An 18,673-nucleotide genomic window follows, 5' to 3' on the forward strand; every position below is an offset into this window, starting at 1 on the left:
TTCTTCCACATGTGGCTGCTCACTACATTTCTGAAGGGATACATGAAAACACAGAAAATACATTTAGATGATACAACATGAATAATCTAGTATTATAGAACTTTTAAGTTGACAGGATTGCCTACTTTTCTATCCACCAGATCACTCAAACACAGCTCAACTCTTTAGCAAGTACAAACTAATACAACTGATCCCAGGCAGGTGAGTCTGTTACAAAGCCAGTCGAAATGTAACTGGAATCCTGATTTTTGCATAAATCCTTTCATCAGTTCCCATTCCAAACAAAGCAGAATGACCACCGCATGTACATGTAATGGACTATCAATAAGGTCCCTTTGTGCTTCTTCAGCTTTTTAGGGTTTTAAGCCAGAATTTCAAGAAGTTCCAAAAATCTGATCCTATTGGGTATGAAACTGATCCCAAAGTTCTCCATTTGCTGCATATTTCTGAGCTGGCAACAGGAAGAAGTTAATGTGGAAGAGCAAACAATTGTATGACAGGGCTTCATACACTTTTGGCATTCAGTAAGGAAAACATCCCTTCTGAATGACCTAATTGTGGCAAAAGATAAGGTGTTTCCAACTGGTGTGGAAAACCGTACTTCTCCATTTATTCCCTTGTATACCAGCAATTCCCAAGGAATTTTTTTTATCCTCCTTCATAATAGGATCTAATATTGATAGACGAGATCATTATGTGGTTAATGGTCTGTAAATGAATTAAATGATTACATCTTAATTAAAATGCTTACATTTTAGAGCTGCACTGATATTGCTAAACAAGAAAGTATTTTTCCAGGGTGTCAGTACTGTTTCTAAGGTCTGAGGTTTCTATTTTGAAGATGATCCTCTCGGGAGAACTAGTAACGTATAAATTTTGTGATACTCTTCAGAATGCAATGGTTCATCAGTACTCATGGCTTCCAGACACAGGGTACTTTCTTTTATTCTGTTTTTCTTGCCTGGTGCACATAGTGTTTTTCTTAGAAAAACAAAGTACAATACAAGCCAATATAAATATTGTCTTAAGAACCAGTAGATTAAGAATACTGTTAGCAATAGCAAACAAGAAGTGCTCTGAATATATCCATAAATACACCCTCTCAGAGATTCATTCCATATTCAACTTCTTAAGAGCCTAAAAGAAGTCTGCATTAAACTGTTTATTATGCTTCACATTTTGACCAATTTTCTTTTGGTCCGAGCTTGGGAGGCTTTTCAGAATTATTGCTTCCTATACAGAAAATGTATTTGTGCAGAAGCCTGTTAAATGGCAAAATGGAATAGTTACATATATCCCCATAGCAATTATTTTGTTAGTCTCATCTATTAAATAATTCTGTTACACTGTACACGCTTAAAAATCATAAATATTTCAAGTGAATTTTTATTAACTGATTACAGATATCCTCCTTTAAGATCATACCTGTTTGAACAAACTGATAAGAACATTCATATGAACAGTACTTAAAATTTTGTCACAAACTACTACCTTAGATATAATGAGAGGTTTGCTTTAAATACACATCTTGATGACATCAGGACTGGAACGGCAGTATCCTCAAGAATGCTAAACAAGAAGGTTGTTTTCAATGCAGAAAAACGTGCAATGAATTCCTCATTTGCTTTTAAAAATTGATATAAAGTTGTGGTAATGCAGCACTCTTAAAAACAACGTTAGGGTCGTGATCAGAGAAGTGGTTCAAAAATCTGTACAGCAGAGCTTGGGTTTTTTTGGTTGTTGTTGGGATTTTTTTTGTTGTTTTTTTTCTCTTTTTTAGAATGCCTTTATATAGCAAAAAGTTCCTCTGCTAGCCTAATTTAATGCTTTCATTTTTCTAATTATGCTGAAACATCAGTTAAGAGCCTACCTGATGTTTTGGAGAATTTGCTGTGCTGGGATTGATATTCCGCAATGCCTAAGAGTAAAAATAAGATGGATAAAAATTACTTTAGCTGCATGGTTTGCTTATGCAGGCTGTCTTATAAACACCATCTTGTAGTATCAAGCCCCCAAGACAGGCCAGATGAGACAGGATAAGGGAGTTAAGAAACTACGAAAATCATGACACAGTGAAACAAAACTCACAGATTTACCAAGGATGCATATTTGACAGATAAGCTTAACGACCAAGGAGAGCAACACGAAGGGAACTGGCTGTCACCTGGTCCAAAGTTAGTCACGTTCTCAATGACAACTGAGGCAAGAAGACAATTAGAAGGCCTACCTAGAAGCATGCTAGCACAGGGTAAAATGGTGGTGGATTAATAGCAAAGCAGGAACAGCAGAAGCCCAGGTGCTTAAGCAGAGAGAAAGTCCTGATGCCACCTTTGCAATGTATTCTTACCTAGAGCACTATAAAAAGTAACGGCTATAAAGATGACCCATCTTACACCAAGAGATGCTGAAGATTCCTACAAAACAGGCCTTGACTACAAAGGGGATAATGGGAATCAGATTCCAGGACAGAATACTGCAGGTGATGAAGAAAGAGAAAAGCTGTCTTTGAGGATATTAAGATATCATCCTCTACTGATACAAGGCCCATCACCCAAAGTGAAAAGGGAACAGGGTAAGATTTTGGAAGGTTTTCCTCAAAGAAACAATTAGTGCTTTCTCTGACAGTGTCAAAAAACAAGGCATATCATCAGTATCTAGCACAGATGGCAGTAACTCTTAAAACATTCAGATAGAAAAATCAAAGCAGAAGGCTTAAAGTCAAGTGGAAGTCAAGCCCGAATTCAAAATCCAGAGATTCCAATGTCCAGTCCTACACTTGAACATTTGCTACAGCTATATTCATAGAGTAGAAAAATAATGAAAGGAATAGCTTGCAGCCTAATTATGAAGTTTGAAATTCTTCAGCATAAGAAAACCACAGGTCCAAAATGTAGCACGAGTGATTCAGTTGTTCCATGCTCCACTCCACTGTTTACCAGATAAGATTCTAGCAACAAGGTGTCTCCTCAATTAAGCTTATACAAACTTTAAAAGTACTCTGAAATCCTACAGACTGTGACAGGTTCTGAAAGTGAAAGACTTCGCTCCATTTAAAAGGTAGAACTAAAACAGTTGTGGGAACCAACTTCTCATCTTTCTGCATGACTCAGAACTCCATGAATATGAAAGATATCCTCAAGAGGAATATCCCATCAGATCAACAGTGCATGATGTCATCTTAATAGTAAAGAAGCCTGTTCTCAGAGAGTTTTGTTAGGGAGAGGAATGAGGGAGGAAAGCAAAATCCTTCAATCTGTATGTCAGACACTTTCACTATTAAGCTGATATCGGTAACAGAATGAATTCAGACCTTTTTAGATCTCAAAGCTTTTTGTACAGTCACCGGTCTTTAAGCCTCACTGATACAACAACTTAGCCAAAACAAAACAAAACATACAAAAGAAATAGTGGAAGTAGGTGTCTAACCTGTGGCCTCACCTGCCGAAGCAGTTCTTGATGCTTCAGTCTCAGCCTTTCCTTCTCCATCTGTAGCTGCTGAAGTCTCATCTGTTGTTGCTGATTGGAGCTACTCCCACCCATCACACCACCTTGGGGACTCTGAGGAGCCAGAGGGGGTGGCTGTTTCACTGGAGCACTTTGGCTGATTCGTTGATTCATGGCTAAGAAACCAAAACAATAAACATTTAAAAATGAAATTCAAACAAATACATGCAAGGAAAGTATTATCCTTAGAAGGCATGTATTAAAAATTTTATAAAATAAAATTACAAGCCATGACAGTACAAAAAATGAAGCTACACTGACGTTCAAAGTGTGAAATGTATGCTCACATGTGTTATTCCTGTGAAATCAACACAACAGTCTCATGTTTAAGAGTACATACTTGTTCTAAAAGCTTCTGAAAACAGTTAAACGCGTCAGTTGCTGAAAATTCAGAAGTGGTAACAAAATATTTCAAGTTTAATTAGAAAGATCTCTCTCTTCTTCCTAATAAACTATTCTCAATTTAGACACAAATAATACAAAATCACTTTTCTTATTCATGTTAAATCTCAGAATCATTAAACTCAAGAACACACAGAATGACAAAACAGATTATCCCACTTATATCAAACTACATTTCGTTAAAGGCCACCATTCTTCCCAATGCAGTGCAGGTCACGCAACAATCATTCACATCCTTGTCACATCGAGTTTTGAGCGTTACAGACTCCATTTAAGGCATCTTGATACGCAAAATCAGCACTAGTACAGAAGTGGCAGATGAATTATACAGCCAAAAATGCTGCCATCATCATAGGAAACATTTTGCCAGTGCTTAGTTTTCTTTTACCCCACAGAAGTATGTGATGCATCTACTCTGGGGTGTGGAGAAGGAAGAGTATCATCTTGTAATGCCTAATGCACAGTGAGAAGCCATCTTCCTTTCCCCCATAAAAGCAAGACCTAAGGCAATTTTATTTTATAAAATAATCCATGACTGGGATACATTCACTCGACAGGCCTGATTTTTCCCTGACATGAGACCAGTATAGCTGAAGTCAACTGAGGCAGTGGAGTTCCCACAGTGAAACAGAGGGCTGGGAAAAGTGCCTGTATTACAAAGGCACTATTTTCAGGGGCTTTAAGTTTTGGAACTAGCTTTCCTCATCCTGTTGTCTGGAACAGCCTGAATTTGTTAACATGCACTATATGCTGCAGAATGCATTTGCTGAAGCAGTGATGGGAGAGTGGTATGGATATTATTTTTTTTTCTAGGAATGTGGATTATGGTTTATGGGAACTAAGAGGAAAAAAAAAAAAGGAGTGAGCTTCTTTTAGGATGACAGGCTGATTTGGTGCAAAGAAAACCATCTGTTATACTAGTTTGAATTAATGTTTTCATCATATATAGAGGATTCTTGGAACACTAACATTTCTAACCATCATAAGAAAGGAGAATTGTCTCATAAAGAATCTGTATCATCTTTTCTCTGAAAAGCCCTTAAGTCTCCACTGTCTTTTGAGTGTTCAACTTAAGGTACAGTAGTGCTTTTCTTCTGTTCCAAGAAAGCCTAAATATATTTATCTCATAACAGTAGTAAAAATGGCCGTTGCTTCACAGCCTTGCTTCCTTTTCCCCTTGCCACAGCTCATCTTTCCATTGAGAGGTAACATATGAAGAAGAAATGCCATATGCTCACTGGAGTGAAAACAGAAAAGAAAAAAAAAGTTCAAAACCAGTTACAGACTCAACTCTCTAGTCTACCCTTTCAACTATTCCATAGGTTCAGCACAAAGTAGTCGATAAGGCACAGGTGGGTCACATTTTCATGAGACAAGTCAAAATTATTGAAGTGTCAAATAGCTTGAAGTAATTTGAAATGATCTTTTATGTAGTTGCTTGTGAGAGAGCATCATACATCTGATCACAGATAAGTGGACAGGTGAGACAGGAACAGAAACTGAATGCCAGTACCAAGCAGAAACAACAGAGTGAACACAAAAGGGCTGGAGGTTCAACTCCAACCTGCAAGTTCCATCCTGACCCAGCAGGGGAAAAAATAGTGGGAAGATGGCATTGCTGTGGATTAAAGCTTAAAAATCAAGCAGCTGATCTTACAAGACATCCAGGACCACTTCACCATCAAAACTGAACTTCAGGGAGAAGGTGACCAGGATGAGCCAATCAACTTGCTTTGCCACATGAGCTGTGGTCCCCAGGCCAGCAATAGGAAGAGACAGGACAGCCTGCTCCTCTGCCGAACACACAGAGAAGGTTCCTATGCCCCAAGACACGAGAAACTGTTAAGCAAAAGTTTCAACAGCACCAACAGCTGTCCTGCAAGGACATGAGCAGTGAACTGTAATTACAAGCTCAGGGACCTCCAGTGGGCAAGCTGCTAGAAGACTGACAGCAATTAGACTACCGACATTTATCAAATTAGGGTGAAGCTGCAGCTAGAGAGAGCAATGCCAAAGAAAGGCAGCCCACCTAGCAGCTCTGGACAAGCTGGACACGACACTGCTGGAGCAGAGCATAGATCTCCTCCTTTCTCTCTTTTTACCCAGAAACCTATCAATTCTGGAATCAGGCCCATGCGTTTTGCTTTTTATATCTTACCCTCTTTCACCTCAGAAGCAGACAATGAAGGGGTTAGTAAAGGACAACAGAAAACAGCCTTCCCTTGCTATTAGCTAATTCTGCAACTCAAGCAGAAGCCTGTGCTACCCTTCAGAAGTTCCAGGATTCAAACCCTGGTATTAAACATGATGGAGGGTCAATTACAGTGGAAAGTAACGAGGGACAAAGGTTAGAAAGTGGCAATCACCTGAAATAGGCACATCTAAGTTAAAAGCAAACTGCCTAGCTTGTAAAAAATTAAGTACCCAAAGCCAAAGAATGTCAATTTTCTTTTGGGTAAAAATGCCGTCTATATGGTCTGATCTCCAGTTACATAATCAGGGTTTCGGAGTCCCTGCCTCATGCAGTTCACAGCCAAGTCGCGTTACAGATAACATAAGAATCTAACAGTTTCTAACCTTCATTAAACACATAAGTGCAATATCACTAACATCCCTTCACATGTTATGTATTTGTTTTTCCTGCATGCACCATACGAGTATTACTTCCCAAGGTTTCTTTCCCACTAACATGCAGTTTTGGAAATAATTTCCTTCTCATGCCAAGTTTATCGTATTTTGTATACCTGTATCTTTCTGACAGCTGCTTGTATTATTCCAGTTTTCTCTGATCCTAGTTCACTCCATTCTTCACATCTACTGACTTTGCAATTAAAACCGTAAGAAACAAATCATGTTTGTCTGTTGTTTTTCATTTTAGTTCCTCATCCTAGATCCCTGAAATGCCTTCTAATGTCCATTTTGAAAGTAATGTATGTAAGTAAAGCGTATCTTGAACAGGAATATAATAAGATATTGCCACTTCAGTGTATACTTAATATTCATCAATAAATATTGGGGGGAAATTTAATCATATGATTTTGTAGCTCTTCAGAAACTGAACCTAAAAATCTAGTTTCTAAATTCTTATTGAGGTATCCATTAGGAAGATTTTTCTGAGCATTTTATTATTTCAAGAATGCATGTGCAAAAGACTTCAAGTTGACAAGATTTTAAACTGTCCTCAGAACAGACCATGGAGATGTTTTTTGTGTAAGGCAACTCTCTTTTAGTTTAGTTTCACAGTTAAAGTCTGGACATTAAAAGAAGATATTGCTAACTGAATATTACTGACTTAACAACATGCCCAAGTGAAGAACCAATGGGGAAAAAACCAACAGTAATAACACTAAATGACTTTTAGCTATCCTGGCTGATTACACAAGTGTGCTATCTTCAAGGGAAACAGAAAGAAGAATGTAATTTTCTATAATTTCAAACTCAATATTTAATGAAAAGAGGGAAAACACATCTTGTTTCAAGCGACAGGAAAAAACAGAGGGTTCTTGAGGTGGGGGTTTTTTTGCTGTTGGTTAAGGTTTTTTGTTTGTTTTGGGTTTGGGTTGTTTTGTGGTTTGAGTTTTTTTAAATTCTCAATTCTCCACTACTTACCAAGGACATGACTGAAGAAATCTGCACTCTAAAGAATACGCTTATCAATATGATCTCAGATAAGCACATTTTATTTCTTCCACACCTCATGGGTTTGTGATGACCCTGACACACAGAGCTCTTTTTGAAAGTACTTTGGAATTCAAAGGCAAAGAGCTTCATTTATCTATTACAGTTAGGACTTTGCAGTTTTCTGATGCATCCTGTTCCTTACCTTCCATGGGTATGGAAAGCATTTAAATAAGGGGCTCTGCACCCACACAGTGCAGGCTGCAAAGACCTCACAGGCAGAGAAGGAACAAACAAGTCTTTGTTTCTAGAAGAGGGGGATTTGAGGGGGGAGGAGGAGGAGGGGCAGACAAGTTAAAAAACACAGGCAACTCAAGACAATTAAAAAAAAAAAATCTTGCCGTCCTATAAAATGGCTTAGCTTCACAATCTGCAGAATACAGTCAATTGTAATAGCTGCAATATGCTTTTGAGAACACAGAATTAGCAGTGCTCAAATGTTACACATTAAATGTACTACTGTCCAAACTCAATAGCAAAATGCCTGTTCTGTAGTGTAGCAGATAATACTTGACAGTTCCTGAAAAAAGTTTAGACTGCTGTCTAGATCCTTAATGAAGGAAAAAAAGGGGAAAAAAAAAAACCCAACCAAACCAACCAAACACCACCCCACCCCCACCCCCCCACACCAAAAAAAAACCCACCCCAAAACAAACCAAGAGAGAAACAATTACCGGTCATTGGTGCTAGAGAGAAAAGGCCAGCAGATTGTTAACAAATCAAACATAAAAGGCTAATTCTCTCCCAAGATCCTATGCCAACTTAAATCAGACATCCCAGGGCACTGACAGTTTGCAGTACCACAGTTCCTTTCCCCTATGCAGAATTACATGCAAAGATTGCAGTAGGGCACCCTTAATTATTAATAGACACAGCTGTATGTTTGATATTTCTTCTTTTGTATTTATCATTTCACCATTCAAAATTAAAACTAATTTTAATCTACAAATTTAAAGGTGTATTTATTCGAACAAACAATAAATAAAGCTTAGGATCTGAGCATATTATAACTTACTGTTCTCAATAATAAGAATCAATGTTTTCACTGAGGGAACTGAAAAAAGAGTACTTGCCCCCTTCAGCTTCGTTTGGAAACTAGACAGTTTTTGTGCATCATTTTTGGCTATGGCCAGGTTTTTGAATGGTGCTAGTTTGCAGCACTGGAACAAAGACAAAAATCCTCTTTGATTAAATTGAAAAGAACTGTGAAGGAAAAAAAAAATTACCAGCAGGATTTGAAAGAATGAGTCTCGGAAGTAATAAAAACTTGTTCCAAGTGGCTTTTTTAGAGAGACTTGGTACAACAATTTGTTGTTTAATCAGGATACAAGTCATGTTTCTGGATTGCATTCTTTATAATGCATTGCCATATTACTTTAAGGAAATCCCAGTTACAGTTTCATAATGTTGCTGTTATAAAACAACCTAAAAATTAGCACAATAAAATATTCCATTGTTGTCAGTCTCCGATTAACCTGAATCCTGGAGCTTAGAGTAACAGGGAAACCTGAAACAGACTGTTATCCAGGCTCATTTTGCTGTCTTAAGTGTACAAATAAATCTTAGTGTCTCAGTCAGGTAAAAAGAAACAGTCACACACTCCTGAGCCGGATTCTGTGAAAACAAGATACATCCAATGAAAACAGTATTACAGAAGCTGCCCAAACTGCAGATGGATTATTTTGCATTTATCAATTACTTGTGTTCAAATGAAATGAATATTTTTGTTTGTTCTTCTATCACTACACTACCCGCTAATTAAAACAATATAATATTCTTCTTTTTCTTTGATAAAGCTGCCATTGTTTTGAAGAGTTTTTCTATATCCTAAAAGACAGAGATGCAACAGCTAGATTGATTGACCACCACAAAGACTCAATAGCACCCACAGACTCTTAACACACTGGAAAATAAACTGGAGTAAAACGCTGCTGCAGTTGTTCATGGATCTAACTTTTCCCACCCCACAGAAGTCAAGAGCAGTATTTATAAAGCACCTTCACTCAACGTATGCCGGTTTCAGAATAACTGAAATATTCTGACCAGCCAGAAAAGCAAATATTCAGCAATATTCAGCAATAACGTGAACAGCTGTAAAAAACTTCTGCTCAATGCATGCATATAAAACAAAACGTTTTCCATTCTTTAAAAAGAAATCAATTTTAATTCTGAAAGTGTAAATAATTTTTGAAGTATTTGACTTTATTTTTAAATCTTCATACAGAATGGAACTGACAGTGTGAGTATTACAGGAGAATTGTGTATGACACACTGCATAGGACAGACTACGAAAAGAAACCTCAACTAATGTCCTTTAGGTTTAACATGTATGTATGAAACACTGAAGACTACAGAAAATGCAGGACACTGAGCTCATCAAGGCCCTGTCTTTGTCCACCAAATATCTGGCAAAATACATTTAATCAAAGCTAGTCCTCATTTTAGACCAAAGTTTAATCAGTAGAGTCTACGTAAGGGTACCAGCTGCAAACAGTTTCACTGCTTAATCACCACATAATTCCTGGGTTAATTAGGCAAAATGGCAAGCTTCTGTAATTTCTTATAAAATAACATGGAATATTTTTTTTTTTTAAATGCAGGTTTACTTCAATTTATTTGAGGGGAATAAACCCTGTGTATATGCATGTGCATATCTGCATTTTTTTAATCTCTATAAGCCCATTAGAAATGATTAAACAAGAATTACAAAATCCAGTAAAAACTACAGTAATTAAAAAAAATATCAACAGTATAATGTCAAGAAACAGAGCAAAATTGTTTTTTGTATATGAGAAACTGAAATCATGTTTCAACATGATTGAATTCAAGGAGGAAAAAAACAGACGCTTCTTTGAATTTTAGATTATATATGATTAGATATAGAGTATATAATTATTGTGTGTATATATTTAGATTACAGATAATGAATGATGTGTTCAAAACGATGTACCTTCAATTTTTAACATAGTGTGCTCATTAAAAGACACATGCAAACAGTGGTATTAGAAGGATATGGTGGAAAAAATGGCCCTATTAGAAGTGCAATTTTCTTCCACTGTCACAGCTGTTCTAGCACAACGCTGGAAGTATGCATTATTTTTACTGGCATAAAGACACCATTGCCAATAAATCTCCTTTCTCAAACAGAATTAAGTTATTCTGAAAACAAAACAAAACCCAAACCAGGTATAAACTTACATAAACCTACTGTCCTGACAAATCCTTAATAAAAGTGGGGTTTTTTTCCCATTTTTATTACTGTACACATATTCTAAATAAAGTAGATAACTGCATTCTTACACAATACTTGTGGACAGATTTACCAATTTCTTCAGTGAACTGTTCAGTAATGAGCTCTAAATAAATCCCGCTTTCAAACAAAACAAGATTTCACTTTCTAGTACGATGATAAACAACTAATAAGCATTTATTGTCACCACCATAAGGACAGCATCCCCTATTACGAAAGGACGCTCACCAGTGAAATTTCCCCTGCCTCTGCAGATTTGCAACAAGCTCACTTTGACACAAGTCGCTAATTCACTGAAAACTGATGCTGCTCCATCTGTACACATTCTCTGACACACATACCTAAATACAGAAGCCTTTTCCCCATCCTGAGTGATCTCCTGAAACTGTTCTTCTGGGAAAACAGAGACAGGGAAGTGAAAAATCTAATACCAATAGACCTTATACATGAGTCAAATCCACTTTTGTTTTAGAGAGCATGCAAAGAGGATATGCCATTGCATTTGCACGTAAAAACCAACCGTGGCCATGCCCTGCTTTTAGGCAAAAATGGAAGGCAGATCTGGAACTTAAAAAAAATCTGAAATGCCACTGTGACCAGACACAAGGTCTGGGCTTTTTTTTGACCAGACAAAAGAAAGTTTTCCAGTCCAGGGTTCTAGTCCTGTCTTGTCCACAAATCTACCTCTGGCAAGGCTCCTACAAACTAATTTGAAGAAACACATATTAAACAAAATGCTAGACAGGTAAGGAATAAGAAAGCAACACTATGGAATACTTCCTTTTAATTTCTGATACTTAAAAATTAGTAGATGCTCCACAGCTTAATTTTAAGTGCATTTCAAGTTTGTTGTGTGGTTGGTTGGTTGGGTTTTTTAAATGAAAACAATAAATACATGTTTCAATGAAATCTACAGATGCATTTTACTTCAGTAATTCTGAACAAGCCCTTTTCATTGTTTCAAAGGTGTAATGTTCTTACCTTACAAGAAAAGGAAGCAGAAAATCTTGATGTGTATTCTCTATACTCCTATATTTATCATCACTTTTGTTCCTTTTCCTACTTGTGTAGTTCAAGCAGCTACAGCACACAGAGCCCCTATGGCACTTTCCGTAATGAAATTAAACACTGTCCTGCCTTCCCTTCCCCCTCATCCAAAATTCATACAGGACTTCAAAAAACATTAACATAATCTCTAAATTTGAGCGATGAAAATAAAGTCGTGGTAATGGTTTCAATCTGAAGTCATGTCTTTTGCTTCATACCCCATATGGCAGCTCCAACATTTGATAGAACAGAAGGAAAAAGACTGGGCGTTTGTAACACTGGTATGATCACTAGTAACAACCTATAAAACTGAAGCCTGGAATAAAATAACAAGAAAACTGAAATAGGACCTTATTTTACTCCAATTCCTGCAGACAGACTTGTCTGACTACTCTAATGGAGTACTACTGTTTAAACACAAAACTTACATTAAACCAAAAAGACACACAGAAATCAATTGGCCAATTTCCCGTATTTTCCCACTTCAAGTTCACCAGCCTACCTTTGAATTTAACAAATTAAGTATCTTCTAAAGGCAAAGTATTTTTAGTTGCATTTCAAAAAACAGTCCTATTATCTGCAAACTGAAATAACAGTTGAAATCCCTTCAACGGTATTTGATACAAAAGCCAATTCTTGCAAACTTGTAGCAATAAAGTTGAACGATTCCAAACTTTAACTGGTTCTAGGAAATTTAATCTTACAGAAAAAGCAGATGTTGTTCTACTTCTCCAACTCCAGCCACTCAGAATGTATAGCTGACTGTATAGCTGACCTGCTTCCTACCCAGACGTTGTCTGATTATCAAGAAAACATATTAAGTTATCTGGAAAGCTTAAGAAAAACATTAGGATCTGTGAAGAAGGCCCAATGGACAATAGTAGAAGCTGGTAAAAGACAACCTCAACTTGACAGTCCAATTATCTTAAAGACAGAATATTCTTAAAAAAAAAAAAATATATTTGAAGCCCCTTACTACAAGGCCTGCATAGGCACTGAGAAGGTAGGACAGCATGTTTGTACCAGATGCTCCACTAGACAAAAAGTCCTGCTGACCCAGCCCTAAGGACTCCCCCTCCCATCTCCATTCCTTTGATTCCATGTCATCTTTTATGATTGTCCGTGCTTGGCATGAGAAGATTTTCATACTTAGTTCTTCCCTAGATTTTAAAGTTCGTGATTCTCCTAATGCAAAACTGTTCTCAAGTCAAATATGTAGACTTGGAGGATCAACATCTGAGGCACAAGACGACTTCACTGCACTTTAAGTGGTATAGCTGAAGACCTCGGGCCGCTTCAAAGATGTTAGATCTGAGTCTTGGAACAAAGTTCTTATCTTCAACTTGGAACACTCAGGTTTTAGATCGAGCCTACTCCACAGCAGGGTATTCTGACAGGGACTCTTATCTGATACATTAGTCTTAAGAGCCTGCACCAAGAAAGAATCCATATTAACTGCATCCTTTTATTTTCTGTTTAAAAGCATGAATGCAATACCCGAATTCCTCTTACCAAGTAAGTTAGTAGGTGTGTCCGCCTAAAACAATTTCTTCAGACTGATTCTCCTGCCCCTCTCTTTTCTAGCCACATTAATGGAAAATTCCCAGTACTACTTAAGGGGGAGGGAGGAAAGAAGTATATGGACACCTACAAGAGAAAATAAAGATGAACACAAAGCTTCCACCTGATGAGGAACATACAGAGACATAAGGGCTGTCTCCCTGGAAGCTGGGAATTCAGAAGCAGTAAGGGCTAAGGCTCTTCAAACCTTCTGTTTCTAAGTACTGGAACAGAAGAGTATGTTTGCACATACCATTCAACAGCTTTATTGTTTTCAATGGTTCTTCAGATTGGTGAAAGTGGAAGTATCAAGGAAGAAGTGAATTTCTCCTTCATTTTCAATAAACATTAGTATCACTGTAATAATCAAAAGCTTCAACATTACAAAGATGAAGTAAACTAGGATTGCTTCTTAAAGTTGTGGTCAAAAATAGTGAAAACCAAGCCCTTACATAAAAACACAGTGATAGAAAGGAGTATGGTGATCCTTAGGGGGGAAAAAACCCAACAGGATTTTCAACCTATATTAAGCACAGAAAGGTAAACTTCTGAGTCATTCACACGCTATTTGGGGTCACAGCACATATTTGTTGAGGATCTCCACATGATAATAAATGCAAGGCTCAGTAAGTTAGCTCTGTCAAACAGATTTTTTTCTTCTTTACTGGAGTGACTTAATGAGGTCACAAGTGAGAGAGCAACAGGAATAAGATTTTTGTATTTTCTTGGCTCAAATGATAAAAACATAAACCACAATACAATGTGTACAACTTAAGATTTCAAGGAAAACTCCTTCAAGCTCAACAGCAGCTAGCAGCTTGTCTCTATTTGCCGTCACTCCAGATCAGAAGAGCCCACATGCTTTTTTTTTTTTCCTTTCCTGCCCCTTTCAGTTACACTTGAGCTCTTTGACTGAAAAGGTCTGGAACAGATTAAAAGTCCGACCACAAAATAAAGAGCCTTGGCATGTACTCAAGCCTGTCTGGGATACACATACACAGTGGGCCCAAAAAGGGAAGCTATGCAGCAAGAAACCCTTATGCAGTCTTTGGGACATTTCTAACTTCTTTCAGTTTAACAGCACAGCCTTAACATTTGATGAAGTTTCAGTGTGCACAAGACAAGTAGCTTTTGCCCTTACAGTCAGACCATGCTATCTACAGGAGTACAAAATAGTTCTGAGAAACAAGATTCATCTTACTCACGACCTGTCAATTAAAGCCCTTTCCACGCTCCTTTTTAATTTCAGCTCATCGTTGGAAATGACAAAGTAATACAAATAAAAGCAGAATACATACCCTGAAAGATTACTTAAGTAAATATAATTGACCTGCCTCTTTTAACTGCAAAAGGCAACACTGATTTTCAAAACGACTGCTTCCTTTTCAGCCTTATTCACATATTAAGTAATTGTAAAGTTGCAAATTACCCACACACTCTTGCAACACGCAAACAGGTCTGCAACTCTGGCTGGTGTTAAAGTCAGCACGGACATTTGCCAAAGCTGACAACCTTCAATATATGCCCCACCTTTGGGCTCAAGTTGCACAGTGGTTCAACCTGTCTGCAAACTGGTGAGCAGTTTATAAACAAAGTGTGACAATCTGGTGTTCTCCACAAGAGCAAGCGGATGTTTAAAGTAAGCACTCAAGCCTAAAACAAAAATGCTGAAATTTCCAAGAGCCATTTCAGAAAAACAAAACAGAACATCGACTGTTGAATTTTGCAGCTCTGTGTTTATATGGCATTCATGGAGTTAATGCCTCTCCCAAAAGGGGCCCACAGTTGTTGTTAGGTCAACCCCTGTAAAGCTTCAAAGGCTTTGTATCCCCTCAGCCTGACCTACTCAGTGATCTGCACACTGTTTTCATTTAGTTGCACCGAGTCCAAAACTAAAGCCTGAAAAACCACAATGATCTTTTTTTTTTTTCCCCCTACTGTTTTTTCCATGGCTCTGGAAAAATAACTACAATCCAAAAGAGCTGAAAATAGTAAATTATTGGGGAAACAAATCAAGGCCAAATCAATCCAGCTAATAAAGCTTACACACACAGGTCATGGCTTTATACAAAAACTAAAGTTGTAATACCACCTTAAATACAACAGAACAATCACTTGGACAACCTAAGAAACTAGAACTAGTTTAGAGTCTCTTAATGTTATAGGCTATTGCATAGAGTCATCGGTGCCAATATTTTATTGAAATGTTTGCAGCTCTGCTTTTCATAGATTGAAAACATTACAAAACAGGAGACAGCAGTTCTATTTTGTTAAATTTTTACATCTAGACCTTGTGATCACTAACTTAAGTTACTATTTCTATTTCCAATTTACATAGTCTTTACCCCACAAAGAGGTTATTAAAATAGAAACAAGAAAGCTAATAATTTACCTCCATATTGTTTAAAACCAAAAGTTTTGTCATGATCATCACTGTGACAAGCTGGAATTATAAGCTGGTATATGTTTCAAGTGTATTTAAACAGCATAAATTAATATTTGGCAATGCCCTCTTTAAGATAGTGCAACAGAAAGTAAATATTTATTTGGGAATTAAAAGATTCTTCTGTGGTAAAGTTTTGCAGTTTTAAAGGGAAGAGTGAGCTTGGCTGAAACTGTCTCTAGGTTTCTGAATGCCACCAATTTTGGAAACTGTATGGATTATATGGCAAAATCCCAAGCCCTAGCATTAGAAACTTTGGTGATGTACACTCCTACAGGATATATGCTATTCCTTTTTATCTATGGGGTCTTTTTAATATATAATGATTTAAATAAGGTCTCTATAATTCAAATTAAAATATATTTTAATCATACTCTAAAAAGTTTTCAAAATATGCCTGCAAAATTAAAGCTGAGTGAACTGAAGCGAATCAAAAATTCTGAAGTGAGATGAACTTTTACCAAAGCGTGGGTCAAGCCTTGGGTCTAGCCAAGATGTGGTCTTGTTCTTATGGTTTATGTAGTAAATTTCTCCATCCTGGGTCATAGCTTGTTCCCATCCATCGGGGAGTGGGCCTGCAATATAGAAGGAAGGAGTTGATGGCGGGCTCTTGTTTGCTCCAGCTGAAATTGATCTAAAAAAAATTCCAACATTTTACATATATAACAGTACATGAAACAGAAGAGTTTCAAGCTCATGTCTAACATTTCTGGGATAAGGGCAAAGAAATGGTGGGTGGGAAATAAAAGAACAGAAAGCACTTCTATTATTTTGATTTAGGATTTGGAGTTTAATTTTGTAACTTGTTTGCATCTTTTCATATGCTTTTGACACTTCCTTTTGCTTATAGCATTATAGTAAAAAACCAGCAATAAGTCAAGCCTGCCAGAATGAAACCAGCATGAGCACCAGGAAAAAGAATAAGCATAGAGATGTTCTACCTTTCGTAGGAACATCTAACGATTACGGCCCAGCAGCAGCAACAAGGTTAACACTGATGAGGTCCTGAAATACTCCTCTATCTTTCACAAAAAATTAAAAAAAATGACAAAACTCATTTTCCCCTTCCCTCATACCAGAGCTTTCTGTGAAAGCGTTAAAGGCTTCAGCAAGCAAAAACACAAACCTGAAGAACAGGAGGCAAACAAGCAATGAAAAAGTAAAGGTAAGAAAACACCAGCAGCAGACATAGACACAGTGCTACGAACAGCAGTGCTACGCCTTTACGAGCAGGAACGCACAGGCAGGGAAACCTACATTTAGGAAACGGTAAAAGGGAGGTAGGTGATGGTGTTCTGGACTCCAGAGCCAATGTCTGAACAGAGTGTCTTGAGGTGTGTTTCCCTTGTGTTCCAAACAGCGGCTTTTGAGAAAACCACTTTTTGTCACTCTACAATTCATAAACCACTCATTCCCATCTCTAGATGATGATGTACGTTCATCTGTATTTTGCTTAGTCTGAAAACTATTCTTCAAGTTAAATTCATCTGATCTTACCTGGCAGGTGCTTTACAAATCTATGTTTTTGAATTCTTACATTCACATAGATATGGACTTCTAAAACTATCTAAATCAGATATAGGAAGATCTTGCCTGTATTTCTTCAGATTTAAGTACAATCCTAAAATGATATGGCAAAAGATCCACTGCAAATGTTAAGAATGTAAAAGAAATTAGAACAAGATCTGCTGCAGGAAACCATCGTATTTCAACCTCTTCTTCCACTCTTCCTCAGCATAATATAGTACTACACTAGCAAAAGCCATTTGGCTGTTAGACTTTGACTAGCAGATAATTCTGTATCATATAAGATACATTAAGTATTCACAAACATCATAATTTCACACATGACATTCAGGTCTACACACAAAAATGTGTGTGTGTATCTGATAAATGCCGAAAGCACCTACTATGCCCACATTCAACGTACATTAGTTCTTTGCCTGTCATTTTGTCCTAAAGTCACACTCCTGTTGAGGAACTAATTGTCTAAAGCTGGGGGTGGGAGGGGGAAAGAGGAGAAGGATAGATTTGTTTGCTTAATCTCAAAACATGTTCTTGGAGAAATGTCAAAAAGTAAAATAATCATTCAATTGCATTCCAGTAATATCCCATGGCATAACCAAGACAAGAATTTGTCTTTGAAGATCCCCTGCAAACTACATTTCTAATTTAAACTCTTTCATTTTGGCTCAGAAAACTATGCCTTTCTCTAGCAAGCTCACTACTCCACCATTAGAGCTATAGGTTTTCGAGTAAGGAAAAACACTGATCTAACCATTGGACATTTCCTTCCCATCCTTAATGCTCACGAGCTTTAACAGCCACATACAAGTTAACAAGAGTACCTCAGCTTTTATCAGAGGCTAGTGAACAGAACAGGCAAGAACAAGTAACAACGCTGCAAAACATTCATACATCCCAACATATCCACGGTGTAACAGGACTTGAATGCAGAATTGAAAGCTCAAGTGCAAAGAACCCTGTACTTCATTACCATACCCAAACACCAGCCCGCTAATCAGTGAGATGCTGTTTTATAAAACTGGGGCACAGGAGCACAGTGACATGCCCTACATCATCCAAGCACAGAATCCAATGAAGAACCAAAAATGTTCCTTGACTGCTAAGCCAACACCCTAGCCATGTGGGCAGACCTTCTCGCTACCATTCTCCTCAGGGTGCTTCTAAGCCACACATCCCTCGGAGATGAAACTCAGCAAGAAATTCTCTTTTGAACTGCAAAGCCAAAAATCCAGCTGGGAGTAGGAGAAACAAAATTAGCCTTG

General features: G+C 37.4%; 1 protein-coding gene across 1 annotated transcript in view; it reads right to left on the reverse strand.

The window, feature by feature from the left end:
• YAP1 (Yes-associated protein 1) overlaps nt 1–18,673 on the reverse strand; it is a gene marked incomplete at its 5' end in the record, with an annotated part of 91,056 nt that overhangs the window by 17,918 nt on the left and 54,465 nt on the right. The window contains 3 exons of the mRNA XM_009889405.1: nt 1,871–1,918; nt 3,439–3,620; nt 16,346–16,459. Of these exons, the coding sequence (XP_009887707.1) occupies nt 1,871–1,918; nt 3,439–3,620; nt 16,346–16,459 (344 nt within the window). The remainder of the gene's footprint in view (nt 1–1,870; nt 1,919–3,438; nt 3,621–16,345; nt 16,460–18,673) is intronic.

Source organism: Charadrius vociferus, unplaced genomic scaffold (genome assembly GCF_000708025.1).
Source record: "Charadrius vociferus isolate BGI_N301 unplaced genomic scaffold, ASM70802v2 scaffold87, whole genome shotgun sequence".
Classification (NCBI taxonomy): Eukaryota; Metazoa; Chordata; class Aves; order Charadriiformes; family Charadriidae; genus Charadrius; species Charadrius vociferus.